Consider the following 17592-nt stretch of genomic DNA (forward strand, 5'->3'; position numbering starts at 1 on the left):
TTGGGCAAGCTCTTTCTTGAGCCACAGTCTCAGTTTCCTCATCTCTAACAGGGGAAGCATGCTAGTTCCTTCATCAGAGGATTAAGCAGGATCACTTATGTGTAGTGTCTAGAATGCTAATCAACACGTAGAGACACTCCACACACAGCTGGTATTATTCTAAATGTTGTCATGCTACGAGAGAGAATTTATGGGACTTGTAGACCTCAGACTCCATGTTAGGGTGCTGTACCTAGCCAATTTCCTCTTCTGCCTTTTCACCTTCTCATACTTCTCCCCTGGTTGGAGGTGGAAGGAGGGGTTACATGCCAATTTCAACCTCTCTGCCTACTCCAATGAGCAGCTGCTCAGAACCTCAGTCTACACTGGCAAGTATACAGATCTTTAGGTAAAAGGCAGAAATATGGCCTCCCAGTATAAAATACTGTGCTCTGCAGAGGTGCTCAGCCTGGAGCCTTCACACACCATATGCTCCTGCCAATAGGGGACAAACTGCTTTCTTCTTGTGGCTTCTGTGTGACCATGCCTAGCTGAGGGAAGGGAAGGGGCTGATGTTTGCTGACAGCTCCCTGCATGCCAGGCATGGACCTGAGTGTGCCACTCTCTGTGACGGCTCAGCTAAGACTCACTACTGCATTAGGAGGTAGATGGCCACGTTGACCTCCGTTTCACTGTTGAGAAAGCAGGCTGAGAGAGAGGGTGGCTCCCCCAAGGACACACAGCTGGGAAGTGGTGAAGCCAGGATCTAAACCTCAGCTGATGGCCGCCAGAGCCCACTCCACATCCTGCCTGATGTTTTCTAATGTCCTTATTGTGGCTTTTAGAAGTTTTTCTGCATTTCCTGAAATCCATTAACAGAGACAATGTCAGTTTCCTTTTTCACATGAAGAAAACAAAATAGAGAGACATAGCCGTTTGCCCAAGGTGACCCAGCCAGGATTCAGTTACGTGTTTCCAGTTCTGTAGCTCATGTGCCGCCCTGATCCAACCGCTGCTCCGCTCTCCACCCCACAAGGCCTACATCCTGTACCCAGGGCCGGCTTCATGGGCAGGGGGCTTGTACAGCCGCCCAAGACCCCATCCTCAGAAGGACCCTTGTTTGATTTAATGTTCTGTTACCATCTCAGAATTCCTTACACTTTTTTTCTGAACAGTGAACTGCATTTTTATTTTGCACTGAGCCTTGCAAATTGTAAGCAATTCTACCTCTACTTGATGAGGTCGTACCTGGCTGGACAGCTATTTACTTCACATGATTGCAATCTTAAATCCAAGACTCCTTAGACAGCTGCACCCCCTTAATTTTTTTAAATCTATCTATCTATCCATCTATCTATCTATCCATCTATCTACCTACCTACCTACCTACCTACCTACCTACCTACCTATCTATCTATTTTGAGACAGTCTTGCTCTGTCACCCAGGCATGAGTGCAGTGGCACAATCTCGGACCACTGCAACCTCCGCCTCCTGGGTTCAAAAGATTTTTATGCCTTAGCCTACTGAGTAGCTGGGATTACAGATGTGTGCCACCATGCACAGCTAATTTTTATATTTTTAGTAGAGACAAGGTTGTGTCTTTTTGGCCGGGCTGATCTCAAAACCCTGGCCTCGAGTGATCCGCCTGCCTTGGACTCTCAAAGTGCTAGGATTACAGACGTGAGCCACCACGCTTGGCCTTTATTTATTCATTTTGAGACCAGGTTATAAGACTAGCTAATTTTTGTATTTTTAATAGAGACAGGGTTTCACCATGTTGCCCAGGCTGATCTTGAACTCCTGGGCTCAAGCGATCCACCTGCCTTGGCCTCCCAAGGTGCTGGGATTACAGGTATGAACCACTGCACCCAGCTCCATCTCTTTTCTTGCCTCCTTTGCCTTAACCACTTGTGTTTCTGGATCTCCCGGTTTCTGACTTTAGACCCCCTCTCTGCTCTCAATGCCAGTGCTGCCCGATTCCTCATGGTTCTCCCCATCTCGGCTTTGGCTCCGTGGCTTGCTTGGCCCCCCACCTGAGTTTCTCTGCAGATACCTGCCTGGCTACCCCATTCCAAGGTCCTTGCTTATTTCTCCCCTGCACTCCTGCCGGTGGCCTGACCCCTTCTGCCCTGTGCCAATTGTCTGCACCCTCCATCCGGGGTTCGCCAGTCAGCCGGCCCAGAGCTATGTAAACAACAAGTCTAGATGTGTCCCTATTTGGGCAACTCTGCAAGGGAAAAATAAGAAGTTGTTAGAATGCTAAGAATGCAGAGCATCCGGAGATTCCTTAAGCAGAGTCTTCCTCCTGTAGCAAAGTGTGTCGCTGAGATGAGGCATAAAGAAGTGGCTTCACTCCAGGAGGGCCGGCAGCTGAGAAAGGAGGGAAGTTGTGTGTGAATGCCAGGCTGGAAAAAAACTCTTATTTCTTATTTTATCATGAGGTGGTTTTCTTTGAATTGCTTAGAATTGTGCGTACTTTTTTTTTTGTAACAACTTCACTTTAACATAATGTTTCTTATTGCCTTTGGCTAAGATATAATAATATTGATAGTAGGTTTGAAAGACTTAGCAAATAAAAATACAGGATTCCCAGTTATGTTTGAATTTCAGATAAGCAATGAATATCTTTTTTTGCATAAGTAGGTCCCAAATATTGCCTGTGAATCCTGCATTTTATCTTATGATGAGGGCTTAAATTGTGCCGCTCACGTGCTCAGTGGTGGTGTAGTAGCCCTAATGAATAGGCACTGTGTGTGGGTCTCTGCTATGTGCCAGGCACCTTATGTCTATTATCTCATTTAGTCCCTCTTTTTTTCTATTCTCCTTTTACAAATGAGAAATTAGAGGCTCTGAGATGGTGAGCAACTCATCCAAGGTCATAGCCAGGAAGTGGTAGGACTAGAATTTTAACCTTTGTCCAATCCCCAAAGCCCATATGCTTCTATTTCTTTTTTTCCTTCCTTCCTTTTTTCTCTCTTTCCTTCCCTCCTTCATTCCGTCTCTCCCTCCCTCCTCTCTCTTTCTTTTCTTTTTTCTTTTCCTTTCCTTTCCTTTCCCTTTGTTTCTTTGTTTCTTTCTTTCCTTTCTTTCTTTCTTTCTTTCTTTCTTTCCTTTCTTTCCTGTCTCTCTCCTTCCTTCCTTCCTTCTTTCCTTCCTTCTCACTGTCTCTCTCTCTCTTTCTTTTTTGAGACAAGGTCTTGTTCTGTCACCCAGGCTCCAGTGCAGTGGTGCCATTGTAGCTCACTGCCACCTCAAACTCCTGGGCTCAAGCAATCCTCTGTCCTCAGCCTCCAGTAGTTGCTGGGACCACAGGCATGTACCACCATCCATACTCTTTCCTGAATCTCTTCTCCACCACTCCCTCCAAATCGATTTGTCTCTTCACCTTTTAAAAAGTTCAGGACTCTTTTCCCTCACTGTCCCCTCCCTATACATACTCCTAGAAGAGCAGAGATCCCTGTATGTTAATCTAGAGGAAGCAGATCCCATGGATGGCTGCTTTTTCCAGGTTCATAATTTATTGTACAAATTGAATTATCACATGACAAGTCGACATGAGCTTCTCCAGGCATGAGAACTAAACGGCTGAGGCACAGATAGTTTAGAATCCATTATATTGCTTTCACAGATGGAGTGTTTTTAGATCTTGACTTGAAGTGAAAGATCATCAAAGCAATGCCTCCATATGTGGCCAGTACTCAACTCACTGTACTTGTGAGCGTCTAAGAGTTGAAATGCGTTTTAACGCCTGGAATTGGGCATCAGTTTCTGGACCTGCCATGATTTCAATCTAGCCAAAGCCACACATTCCACAGCCACTGTCCTTCAACGTACGCAACCTGGACAGCTATTTTTAAAGCTAGAAATACAAGCTAAATTCATGTGGACAATCCAAGGTAGAGGTGGGAAAGTCTCACCTTCAACCAAATCCTATTAAGGGAGAGCAAGCTGCAGTTCAATTCCAAGAAGGTAACTGGTAATTCTGGGAATCAGAAAACAAAATAGCAAACTACAGCACAGAGGCAGAGCCCTAGGGAGATAGTAAAATCAAATGAAGTGAACAGGAGTATACAAATTGTAAACCCCGGAAGACTGAGATAATGGCCCTAGAAGCAAGTATATTAAGCCAAAGGGAGACCCCCTAGAGGCAGAATGGAAATGAGCATGGCAGAAAGTCCTGCAAATACAGCTCCCTACAGGGCCCAGAGAACACCAGGCAGCCAGGATGCATCTGTGTGCGTCCACTCAGGAGCCCTGTGCCCCCACGTTCTGGCCGCAGAACAGTGGCCGACAGGCAGAAAGCTTGATGCTGGGGTCTGGACACCTTGGAGGTGCTTATGACACTGGCGGCTGAGTGTGAGCCCAGCACGATTCTGGTCTTCACCATCATGAGTGTTAAGGACAGAGTGTTTCTGGTACTTGTATTTTGTCTTGCGTTACGGCTCTAGTTCACTTTTGGTTTACATTTTATTTATTTATTTATTTATTTATTTATTTATTTATTTATTTTGAGATGGAGTCTCGCTCTGTCGCCCAGGCTGGAGTGCAGTAGCATGATCTCGGCTCACTGCAGCCTCCACTTCCTGGGTTCAAGCAATTCTCCTGGGTCAGTCCCGCCTCCACCCCACCCCCCGCCAAGTAACTGGGATTACAGGTGTGCATCACCATGCCCGGCTAATTTTTGTATTTTCAGTAGAGATGGGGGTCTCACCATGTTGGCCAGGCTGACCTTAGATGATCAGCCTGCCTCAGCTTCCCAAAGAGCTGGGGTTACAGGCGTGAGCCACCGAACCCGGCCTTGTTTACGTTTTAAATTAAGTGACTGGACAGAGTCATTCCATCCTGTAGCTCTCTCAGCTTCAGGGCAAGGAAGGAATGGGAAGAGAGCAGGCTAGGAGGAGAAAGTGAACAGGATCAGCGATTTTGTGTTTCTCAACAATCGCTCTTCAGCTTTGCAAAGGGAAGAGCTGAATTTGAATCCTGGCCCATCCAATTACTGACCAGGAGGTGTTGAGAAGTTTACCTACAACCTCTCAGAAGCTTTGTTTCCTCAGCTAAAAATTAGTATAATAAAATCTCCTTACCTTAAGCTTTGTAAAGGCTCAAAGAAGTGTAAATTGCTTTGCAGTAGTTGCTAGGCAGTTATCATTATGTAAAAGTACAGCTCCCCCTTTGAGCAGAGGGCATAAACCAGTAGATGCTATTCTGAATAACCCACTTCAGCAAGGCTCCAACAGAAGGAAGTAATTTTAAAGTATTAGATTTGAATGTAAGTCCACTCTGTCCCCAGGGTCCTTTTCTACCTGAAATGTGCATCTTCTAAAACAGTGCCTTAGGTTGGAGGAGAATGGGATCAAATAAGTATGACTGCCAATGCATTTGGATCATTTGGGGAGTGCTTTCAATTTTTTAGTGGAAAGAAATGCTATTAAGCTTAGAAAATGTCCCCATTCTTCTAGGCTCCCAAGCATGCTGAAGTCATCATTTATTACATATTTGCTGAGCATCTGCTCTGCATCGGACATTGTGCTAGGGAAGATAGACCTGGTCCCCTGCCCTTAATGGTGCCTTCATGTTGATTCATACATTAAACAAAGAGTCACACAAATAAGGATAAAATTCAAATGGCTATCAATGCTATGAAGGAGGAAGTCAGGATGTATAAGAGCCTAAAACATAGAGAACTACGTGAGCCTTACCTTTCTGAGATAACTCTTCCTAATCCCCTATGCAGGAAAAAGATTTCTTGTGAAAAGCAATGATAGAAGAGCAATCCGGGGAAGCAAAATGAAACCCAGCCTGAGTTAGAAAGGAGAGACCAGTACATGACATTCTAGACTGGACTCTCCTTTACTCCTTTTCAATGGGCTCATGGGCCAGTGTTTATTTTGCTGACTGCCTCAAAGGAAGTAGTGTCCTCCTCAGACTTAACCACTCTTTTCCAAGTGAAGACTTGGGTGGGTTAAGCAGCATGGATATTAGCAAGGCAGGAATTAAGAGGGTCCACGTGAGGTCGGGTGCGGTGGCTCACGCCTGTAATCCCAGCACTTTCGGAGGCCAAGGCGGGCGGATCACGAGGTCAAGAGATCGGAGTGAACCTGGCCAACATGGTAAAACCCCGTCTCTACTAAAAATACAAAAATTAGCTGGGCGTGGTGGTGTGTGCCTGTAATCCCAGCTACTTGGGAGACTGAGGCAGGAGAATCACTTGAACCCGGGAGGAGGAGGTTGCAGTAAACTGAGATCACACCATGTACTGCAGCCTGGCAACAGAGAGAGGCTCCATCTCAACAACAACAACAATAACAACAACAACAGCAACAAAAAGAGGCTCCTCTTGAAGTATAAGAGTCAGTACCAACCAGCCCCTGGACACAACCAAACCTAGAAGAACTGAGGCTGGGATCACCACCTTGCCCAGTCTCCAATAGTTACATGGAGCAGAAAAGTGGTGCAGAGGAAGCATGGCCCACTGCAATTGCAGATCTATGTATTTTAGCCAGAGATAGATCTGAATGGTTTCCAGGAGCTTCTAAGAGCCTGAACATGAAGCCCCTCTTGGAACTGTCCTTTCTTTCTCTGCCTTAACTCAAAAAGTTGAGAGGGGACACCCTGAAGCTTATCCCCAGTATGACCCTGCTCCAACAGCTTCAGCAAGGGGATGGGGCCTGATTCCACAGGGCAGCTCAACTCGGGGACTCAGCTTGCAGTGCATGCTGGCCTCAAGCCTTTCCATTATGTGCTTTATTTTTGGTAACATTGGTTTATTTTTCAACTTATATTATTGGTCAAATTGTTATGACTACTTGGGGAATGCATCTCACCATTGCTTCAGAGCTCTCCCCTGTAACAAAAGAAACCAACACCCAAGCTCTGTGCTAGTTTTTCTATCTCTTCTCTCTCTCTCTCTCTCTTTTTTCTTTTTTGAGACAAGGTCTTGTTCTGTTACCCAGGCTAGAATGCAGTGGCATGATCATAGCTTACTGCAGTCTCAATCTTCCGGGATCAGGCAACCCTCTCACCTCAGCCTCCCAAGTAGCTGGGACTACAGGTGCACGCTACCATGCCTGGCTAATTTTTTTGTACTTTTAGTAAAGACGGGGTTTTGTCATGTTGCTCGGGCTAGCCTCAAACTCCTGGGCTCAAGTGATCCTCCCTCCTCGGCCTCCCAAAGTGCTGGGACTACAGGCTTGAGCCACTGCACCTGGCCTTCCCCATTTTTCTCTTAATCCATATCTCAGACAGGAATCTGTATCTCTCACTCTACAGATCATTCTGTAGGCACTATGCTAAATTGACACCAGTTCCAAATTTAGTCCTTAATTCATCTTGGCCTTTAGGCAAGCAAAGTTACAGTGGTAAGTTATGCTCCTTTGCTTACAAAATATCTTACTTGGTATTTATTCCCCAGGGGTTACATAGAATAGAGTGGAGGCAGTAGACATGGAGAAATCCTGTCTTTTAAGAAAGAAAAAAATGGGCATTTTTCTCATGGGGAAGGATTTTTATTTTTCAAATGGGTGTTTGAACTGTAATGATTTCATGACATGTGCTTAATGGTTTTGTTTCTTTGTCTTACAGAAACAAACAGTCGTTGCTGTCAAAAAAGAGGTAATTAGTCTTACACTTCCAGTGAAGAATGGTTTTAAATCTACTAACAGGTTATATGTACTTTGTTTTACCCTCTGCGCTTGGTAATGAAATGAAAACCACGTGCAACGTTCAAACAATTATTTCCAAATTCACGGACAGCACAGAGTGACGAAGCATCTTTTGTAAGCTCTGGCTGGGGCTGAGGCTGACACTCAGGGTCTGAAAAACCCCTCGAAGGCACAGAGCTGAGGGGTGGCCATAGAGGACTGTGGAACCAATGCTGCAGGCTGCAGAGACTCTACATCCCCAACGTGGCCCCTGCACCTATCATTACAGGGCCAGAATCTACCCAAGGTGGCAACTGCCTATTTTGGCAAATCTTATGTCTGGGGCCCAAGACAGAGTCCTGGGAACCATGGGGCATTGAGGTGGGATGTACGGTTAGCTATCTGAACGTGGAGGAAGGTGGTTGAGGAGGGGATAACTTGCTTTGGCCAATGCTGCAGAATCAGGAAGTTTAAGGATGTCACCTGTGGTGGGGACCGCTCTCTGCTTCTGTCTGCCAGAGACATGTGAGGGAAAAGCCAAGCGTTTGTCCCCGTGTCTCAGTTGAATGCTCCTTAGAACTTTTTTTTTTTCTGCTGATGCTTTTTCCCAGACTAATACATAATGGCTGAAGGAGGCCACTGATTTGAAGTCTGTGGTCATCTGTCCACTGTGGGCCTGACCCACTGGTACTGAGGGGGCTGGCTCTGGGCGTGGAACGGGATGCGGCTCTGGGTAAAGGGCTTCTGGGCTTGGAGGCTGTGTGTAGTGACACTGAAGGGTGGGAGGGGGTTGAATACCTTCTAACAACTGTGTCTCTTCCAGATCATGTATTACCAACAGGCCTTGATGAGGTCCACAGTGAAGTCTTCTGTGTCCCTGGGAGGGTATGTCCCTGATTTGTTGATCTTGCTAAAGTCTGATGAACAGGTAGACAAGAGGAGAACTGCAAACTCGACAAGTCCTGGGCTGACAGACTGAAGATTCAGCAGAACTGTGAGGGACAAAACCAGTCTCTTGGGGGCTTAGTTCCCAGTTCATCTCTCAGAATAAGCCTCCGGGTCTCATCTTGGGTTATGCAAAATCGAGCGTAGGTGAAGTTCTAGAAAAGACTGTTATGTTTCTTGGAATCCACTAATGTGTGGATGGGGAAGTTGGAAAGAGTTGGAAGTCCGTGGACTGAAGACCCTGTGAGGATCCAAGACAGCCTGGGTTCCTATTGTTACCCGTTCCAATTCATTAGGAGTGTGTGAGTCATGTTTACTGGTTCCATGTGCTACTAAATGTCCGTTGTTCATCTTTGATTTAAAATCCCATTAAGATAAATTGGACATTTATGTTTGATTTATTCAACTTTCTGGCTACCTTGACCCAGCCCCCCATAGGACATCGTCTAGGAGACAAGAAAGAGCTGAGTGCCGCCTCCCACGTGCAAGCAGTTATTCTTTTAAAATGCGGAATTTATCTTAGGACTGCATTGCTAACTCTGGGATTTTCCTGCACACATGAAAATAAACTTGGCTTATTCCTGGGAGGCACGATGTGACTAATCATGTATTCTGACTGTGTAAGACTCAAGTCATGGTACTAATCGGGACTGAAGATGCTGTTTTGTTTAGTGCCTTCCTTCAATATGTTTAAGGGTTGGGCTCTTGTAAAAATGTTTTACATCCTCCTATGTCCCCAGTTTGCAAAAATGCCACCTGTCTGAGAAAATATGCCCTGACCCCACACACATTTCAGTGACTCTGCTGCTGCTAAGCCCTGATCCCAGCTGAGGAGGGCACCTGTGTACTCAGGGGCATTCACTTTGGGTTATGATAATCATCATTGTTCAATGATAAACTCAAAACCATTTACTTCCGTGTTCCATAAACCCAGTTTCATGAAACCAAACAGAAAGAAAATGAAGGAGACCCAAGGATATTTCTTAGACCCAGTTTCCAATTTTTATTTGTCTCAGGACCTCATTACCATAATTTTGACATCATTAGTGTTTTGACCTGTGAACCAGTTTTTTTGTTGTTGTTGTTTTTGTTTTTTTCCTCCATCTTCTCCACTGGTAAATGTCTGGGCCCGTCGAGGTGGCTCATGCCTGTAATCCCAGTACTTTGGGAGGCTGAGGTAGGCAGATCACCTGAGGTCAGGATTTCAGGGCTGAGGTCGGGGCGGATCACCTGAGGTCAGGAGTTCAAGACCAGCCTGGTCAAAATGGAGCCCCGTCTCTACTAAAAATACAAAAATTAGCCAGGAATGGTGGTGTGCACCTGTAGTCCCAGCTACTTGGGAGGCTGAGGCACAAGAATTGCTTGAACCCAGGAGGAGGTGGCTTCAGTGAGCTGAGATAGCGCCACTGCACTCCAGCCTGGGAGACAGAGCAAGACTTTGTCTCAAAAAGAAAAAAAAAAAAAAAAAAGGTCTGATTGTCGACTAAGAGAGTCTCGGGAGAGAATAAGCCAGGGGGCTTGAGTTCTGAATAGAATTGCAAACCCAGTGCTTGTCTCTAAGGTACCAGTGGTTTATCTCTAAGGCACCAGTGGTTTATCTCTAAGGCATGGATCCTGTTCTGTCCAAATCTCATGGCTGAGGGAAGACTTCAGGGCAGGTGCATTTCACATTCACTGTGGACACAATTCCCCACCTACGGGGAGGAGGCACAGCAGGTTTTCAATACCCAGACAGCAGGAAATGCATTGACTCAGAAGGTCTGACTCAACTCAAGGGAATTAGCTTTTTTTAGAAAAGTTTTTTAAATTGACACATAATTGTACATGTTTAGGGGGTACATAGTGATGTTTCAATACATACAATGTGTATTGATAGGATCAGGGTAATTAGCATATCCATCATCTCAAACATTTATCATTTGTTTGTGTTGGGAGCATTCAATATCTTCTTTTCTGGCTATTTGAAAGTATATAAAGTAAAACAAAGGTTACTACAGACTGGGAAGGGAAGGGGGAAGGGGAGATAGGGAAGTATTTGTTAAAGGATAAAAAATTAGGCCGGGAGCGGTGGCTCATGCCTATAATCCCAGCACTTTGGGAAGTTTGAGGCAGGAGGATTGCTTGAGTCTAGGAGTTGAAGACCAGCCTGGGCAACATAGTGAGACCACATCTCTACAAAGAATAAAAAAAATTAGCCAGGTGGTGGCACATGCCTGTGGTCCCATCTCATCGTGAGACTGAGGTGGGAGGATGGCTTGAGCTGGGGAGGTCAAGGCTGCAGTGAGCCGTGATTGCATCACTGCACTCCAGCCTTAGTGACAGAGCAAGACGCTGTCTCAAAAAAAAAAAATCCTACAAAATTACAGCTAGATAGTGTTCTGTAGAACTGAAGGATGACTGTAGTTAATAATAATACAGTATGTATTTCCATAATAGCCAGAAGAGAAGGAATTAGCTCTTCCTCCAAATAGTGTGTTTGGGCCAATTAAGCACCAGGTTTAAATAATGGGCCTAAGTTTCCAAACCCAGGCATTAGCCTGACAAAGGGTAGAACCCAACATGGCAAGAGTCTTGGAGTCTGTGGCAACTTTGGGCTTCTAAGATGGGTGCAGAGACACAAGTTTGAACACTCCAAGTTGGTTTTGAATCTAAAAACCTATTGATAAAATATAAACAGGCCATATTTTAATGAAATAGATACAGAAAGGCCGGGCATGGTAGCTCACACCTGTAATCCCAGCACTTCGGGAGACTGAGGTGGATCGCTTGACCCCAGGAGTTTGAGACCAGCCTGGGCAACTTGGCAAAACCCTGTCTCTACCAAAAATACAAAAAAAAAAAAAAAAAAAAAAAAAATTAGCCTGGCCTGGTGATGCGCGTCTGTGATCCCAGCTACTCAGGAGGCTGAGGTGGGAGGATTGCTTGAGCCTGGGAGGCGGAGCCTGCAGTGAGCCAAGATTGTGCCACTGCACTCCAGCTTGGCTGTCTCAAAAAAAAAAAAAAAAAAAGAAATAGGTACAGAGGAATGACAGAGGGACTGGATGGAAGACAATGTTTCATTTCACAAGTAGAATTGGGACTGATTTTGTCAAATACCTGCCAATCCCAAGGGTTATTTGATTTGAGGAAGTTTCTAGGAAAACAGTACTAAGTATGTCACCAAATCGATACAGGAAAAGAGGACAGCCTGGTCAGTTGACCTGCGTATTGTTGTCGTATCTTGGGTGTCGAGCTTCTAGGAAATCATTTTCTGTTTCCTTTTCAGGATTGTGAAATACAGTGAGCAGTTCTCATCCAACGATGCCATCATGTCAGGCTGCCTCCCCAGCAACCCCTGGATCACCGATGACACCCAGTTCTGGGACTTAAACGCCAAATTGTATGTATTTTATATGTTGGTGTTTTTTAAAAAACCGTTTTTGAGTTACAATTCACATGCCATAAAATTCACCCCTTCAAAGCATACAGTTCAATGGTTTTTATTATATTCATAGAGCTACAATCAATTTTAAAACATGTTCGTTACACAAAAAAGAAACCCTGGACGCCCTCCAGACTTAGGCAACTATGAATCTACTTACTGTCTTTACGGATTTGTCTGGTCTGGACATTTCCTATCAATGGCATCACTTGGAATCCGAGGAATGACAGAGGGACTGGCTGGCAGACAATGTTTCATTTCACAAGTAGAAGAGGAACTGATTTTGTCAAATACTTGCCAATCCCAAGGGCTACTCGATTCGAGCAAGTTTCTAAGAAGACAGTAATAAGTATGTCACTAAATCGATACAGGAAAAGAGGACAGGCTGGTCAGTTGACCTGTGTATTGATTTCATCTCTTGGGTGTTACGCTTCTAGGAAATCTAGGAAAGACTATGGGGTCTTTTGCAACGAGCTTTTTTCACTTAGCATCATGTTTTCAAGGTTTATGAATCTTGTAGCATGGATCAGAACTTCATTCCCATTTATGGTTGAATCATCTTCATGGTATGGATGCACTAGAGTTTGTTTATCCATTCATCTGCTGATGGACATTTGGGGGGTTTCTGCCTTTTAGCTATTATGAAGAATGTGGCTATGAACATTCGTGGGCAGGTTTTTGTGTGGGCATGTTTTCATTTCTCTCGGGTGTATATCCAGGAGTGGAATTGCTGAGTCAAATGGTGACTCTATGTTTAACAACAGATTGGTTTTGAAAATTAAAAAATCATATGTATGGCTTTGCATGTTTGATATCTAATTAGCGTAAACTTACGTTCTGGGCAGGCAGGGCCCTAAACCTGCCCTTTCCCTTGCCCTTTGGCTTTTTTTGTCAGTTTTGAATAGTCATTGCTCACTGGACCTGCACGCTTGTGTTATTTGGAAGAGGGGGCAGAGGCAGAAACGCAGGAGAGTTCCAGCACACAGAGGGAGGAAGAAGAGAAGGGTGTAATGGTCAAATTAGAGGGAGAGAGAGGAGGACAGGGGAGAAGGGACAGGCCTGAGTGTGTGAGGGAGGTGGGGTGATGGGAAAGGAGGGAGTGCCAGGTATAGGTCACAGCTTGGGTCAACACTGCCGAGGCCATGAGGAACACACACGTGACACTGACCCAGCTGGGTAAGCAGGCCTGGCCTGGGAGGGCCCTGATTCTCATCTTGAGCAACACTGGTACCTATTCCATGTGGCCCGCTCTGGGCAGCCAACGGGTTAAGGAGGCCACTCCTCTGGAGTTGGGGGTCCCCTGTCTACTAAGGTCAACTGCAGAGCCAAAGACTCTAGAACTACCTTCTGGGGAGGCTTCCCTTATCCTCTTTGGGCTCTGGCTGTTGGGGTGCTTCTCTGCAGCCCATGTCTGCCTCCCAGGGTACTGAATGAGAGAGGCGACCTGTGTCTGCCTGTGGACAAGCATGTGCGGACGCTGGCTCTCCCTGGAGGAGAAGGCAGGGAACCTGGCCAGGAAGAGGGTTGTCCTAGGAGGGCTTGGGGAGGAGAGGTGGATGGCCGCTGAATTTTAAATAAAATGGGGAGCATGGTATTGAAGACAGGTAGAGGTTGCTGGCAAGAAGAAAAGTGTGTGTTCTGTGTAAGAACCGTTGATCAGAGGGCACTGGGTGGGTGACAACTGGAACTCCCCATTAAAGTGGGAAGCCCTATTCTTTTTTGTGGATCCTATATGTTTATTGAACCAAATATATATATACACACATATATATTTGTATATATGTGTACATATATATATTTTTATTGGTGCACCTATCAACTGAGCAGCGTACACTGAACCCAGTTTGTAGTCTTTTATCCCTCATTCCCTTTTCACCCCTTTCCCCTGAGTCCCCAAAGTGCATCGTGTCATTCGTAAGCCTTTGCATCCTCATAGCTTAGCTCCCATGAAAGCGGGAAGTCTTGTTCTTAATGGTTTAGATTTTAGAACAGTGTTACAATTACTGGGGAAGCTTAACAAAAACATCAATGTTCAGGCCTTATCCTCCCAAACCTCTTATTTAGTTGGCCTGGGTTGCTGTCTCACCCCTATCAGCGTTTTTTGAAAGCTCTGCTGATTTTCACAGGCAGCCAGGATTCTTAGGCTGGTTTACAGCGTTGATTCCCAGTGTGGGCCCTGGACCAGTGGCATCCGCAGCACCAGGGAACCTGTCAGACATGCGTATTCTTGGGCCCCACCCACTCCTACTGAATCAGAAACTCTGAGGTTGGGACCCAGCAATCTGTTTCAATGCATCTTCCAGGTGATTCTGATGCATGTGGAAGTTTGCAAACCACTGCCGTCATCACAACTCAGCTTCTTACTAATTATGTGAGACTTGGCAAGTATTTAATCTCTTTGAGCCTCAGTTTTCTTGACAATAAGATGGGATAGTAATACTCAATTCATAATGTTCTTTTAAGGATTCGATGGTATGTGTGTAATGCACAGTACCTCACATAGGACAATGCTTTGTGAATGGCAGTTGTTAATGTTACAGTTTTCTTATTGTTTTTACACTTATTCTTATGGAAAGTGTAAAACTTGCTTGGCATGCTTTATCTTGGATCCCATAGACATGAATTGTGCCTGGTTCTGGTCCTAGCTGCTACATCAGTGGGAAAAATGGTGTGAGGGACTTGAAACCTTAGTTTCAAAGGTCTGTGTTAGGTTTAGGAGAATTCCATAAGGGATAGGAGAGAAAACTGAGTCTTTTTCTGATTCTCTGGAATGTTAGATCTCTGCTAGCTAGGCTCGAATGTCCTATCTGGGATCAGGGAAATCTTTCCAAACAAGGAGGTGCAGTGGGACCTGCATCTTAGAGGAAGCCCTGAAAGGGAGTGCAGAGATGGCAAATGGGTCTACTCAGAGGCACACGGCCTGAGGCAGGTACAGGAGGAGCCACCGGCTCCCACCAGAAGCCAGGGTGTGCCATGGTAGGGGGGCAGCTGTCGTGGGTGATAGGCACCCAGCAGGTGGCAGTGATTGTAGCACCCATCCCCAATGCTGCTCCAGAATTCTCTCCTAGTCCAGGTGGCAGCCTGACCCTCTGCTGGCCAGGCTCCAGGCTGTTACCACGCCTTGGAGGAGGCATTTGAATTCGTTTGTCCTTAAGGCTAAGTGAGCAGGACCTGAGTGTGGGCTCCCCACGGTGGGCATCCTCCTCACCTCTGGGATGGTCATGTCTTTGATGTGAGCCCCAAGGGAATTGTCTGTGGCTGCATCTTCCTAGCAAGTGATTACTTGGCTTGTGTGTTATGCAGGGATTGGGAGGAGGAGGATTGAATTGAGCCCTGGGCCATGAGACTAAAGGCCCTCACCCCAACCCAGGCCACCACCTGTCACAACCGCTACCTGTCTGGTGCATTTACAAATCATCCTTGCAGGGTGGAAATCCCAACCAAGATGCGAGTGGAACGATGGGCCTTCAACTTCAGCGAATTGATCCGAGACCCCAAAGGTCGACAGAGCTTCCAGTACTTCCTCAAGAAAGAATTCAGTGGTGGGTCTTTGTTTTAAAAAAAAAAAAAATTAAAATAACTTACTTTTAGAAAGAGTCCTTTAATGTCTAGCCTAGGGTTTGGGGAATTTCTCAGCAGATGTTTTCAGAGCTTTGCTTATGCCCTTAAACAGTCGCTTCCTTTCACAGCTTTAAGAATGGGACCTGAGCCCAAGACTCGTTCTTTCCATAGACTCTAAGAGGCCCCACCGTCTGGGGGAAAATTGCACCTGCTCACAGAATCCACATCAGGATCCCTCACATTTCTGAGGGCTCCATCCATCCTGGATGCCCCCACTGTCACCCAAGGAGCCCCCGCTCCTTCCAGTCAGCCTCTAAATATAATGAACCTGAAGGAAGGGAAGGGAGACAGGCAGGCTTTCCCTTTCTTTCTCTTTTTGTCTCCCAGCCTGATTTTCTTTTTTCTTTTTCTTTCTTTCTTTCTTTTCTTTTTTTTTCTGGAGACAGAGTCTTGCTGTGTTGCCCAGCCTGGAGTGCAGTGGGATGATCTCAGCTCACTGCAACCTCCGCCTCCCTGGTTCAAGCGATTCCCCTGCCTCAGCCTCCCAAGTAGCTGGCGTTACAGGTGCCTGCCACCACACCTGGCTATTGTTTTGTATTTTGAGTAGAGATGGGGTTTCACCATATTGGCCACGCTGGTCTGAAACTCCTGACCTCAGGTGATCCGCCCTCCCCAGCCTCCCAAAGTGCTAGGATTACAGGCGTGAGCCACTGCGCCTGGCTTCCTGATTTTCTTTAGCTCAGTGGTTCTACACATTCAGTCTGCCTGGGGATATTTTAAAACATGTTTTCCTGGATCTCATCCCTAAAGTTGCTTTTAAATTGGTGGGGGTTGGAATCCTTGAAGTTTTGGAAACTCCCCAGATGATTCCAATGTGTGGTGATTGACAGCCATAACCTTAGCTCCTGGCCTGATTTCTTCAGGGCCTTAGGAGGGTGTGGATTTTAGTGGAATGGGCAGGGCCACATTTTATGTCCCATCTCTGAATGTCACCTCATGAGGGGAACTGTGACTTTTTTTTTTTTTTTGATATGGAGTCTCGCTCTGTTGCCCAGGCTGAAGTGCAGTGGCATAATCTCAGCTCACTGCAACCGTCGCCTCTGAGGTTCAAGTGATTCTCCTGCCTCAGCCTCCCAAGTAGCTGGGACTATAGGCACGTGCCACCACACCTGGCTAATTTTTTTATTTTTAGTAGAGACAGGGTTTCGCCATGTTGGCCAGGCTGGTCTCGAACTCCTGACCTCTAGTGATCCACCTGCCTCAGCCTCCCAAAGTGTTGGGATTACAGGCGTGAGCCACTGCACCAGGCCTGTGGCTTTTTAAATATACTGCACTTCCCGGAGAAGCATCCACAAAAAAACACGAGGCCAGATCAGAACCAGGCTGTGCATTCACCACCTTCATTGAAATATTTACCTTTATGGGATTCTTTTACTTCCTTGCTCAGTACCCAGCCCTGGGGGCATCACGCCTGAGCCTTGACACTCAGCTGCTTACTACCCAAGATCCACTTGTCTGTGGCACTGCTCCAGAAACGAATCCTACTGGACATGCCTTTAGCCTGGCTGACTGCCGGATGCAGAACATTACATGATAATATGGATTGTTGATAATCATCTCCCTAATCAAGTCTAATTGCCGCTCTAGAACAAAACCCGGAAAAGATGGATGGACTGGCGAATAAGTGGTTATAGTGCCATCTAGTGGCAAAGTGACAACATACACCCTGAATTTATTATCTCCCCCTCAACTCATTCCTTAGAATCCAGCGAAAAGATTTCCCTGCATTATTTAAACCGTATTATTAGCAATCTCCTCATGAGATTCCTGAGGCTTTAGGTATGAACAGGGCAGATAAATCATCAATTTGCTCATTTACTTTTTAAAAAGATTTTTAAATTGAAATATTATTTGCATATGATGAAATTAACTTTTTAAAAGTGTACAATTCAGGGGTTTTAGTGTATTCACTAAATTGTGCAACCATCATCACTAATTCTAGAACATTTTTGCCACATTAAAAAGAAACTCTTTACCCATTAGAA

The 17592-nt window shown here is 45.7% G+C and overlaps 1 protein-coding gene across 2 annotated transcripts in view; it reads left to right on the forward strand.

Annotated features, from left to right (window-relative positions):
• Nucleotides 1-17592, forward strand: part of RGS9 (regulator of G protein signaling 9) — a 90583-nt gene that overhangs the window by 44554 nt on the left and 28437 nt on the right. For both annotated transcript variants that reach the window (XM_003812348.4, XM_008964732.4), the window contains exons 10-13: nt 7562-7591; nt 8444-8505; nt 11831-11944; nt 15413-15528. In XM_003812348.4, the coding sequence (XP_003812396.1) occupies nt 7562-7591; nt 8444-8505; nt 11831-11944; nt 15413-15528 (322 nt within the window). The remainder of the gene's footprint in view (nt 1-7561; nt 7592-8443; nt 8506-11830; nt 11945-15412; nt 15529-17592) is intronic.

The sequence above is a fragment of the Pan paniscus genome, chromosome 19 (genome assembly GCF_029289425.2).
Source record: "Pan paniscus chromosome 19, NHGRI_mPanPan1-v2.0_pri, whole genome shotgun sequence".
In the NCBI taxonomy this organism is placed as follows: Eukaryota; Metazoa; Chordata; class Mammalia; order Primates; family Hominidae; genus Pan; species Pan paniscus.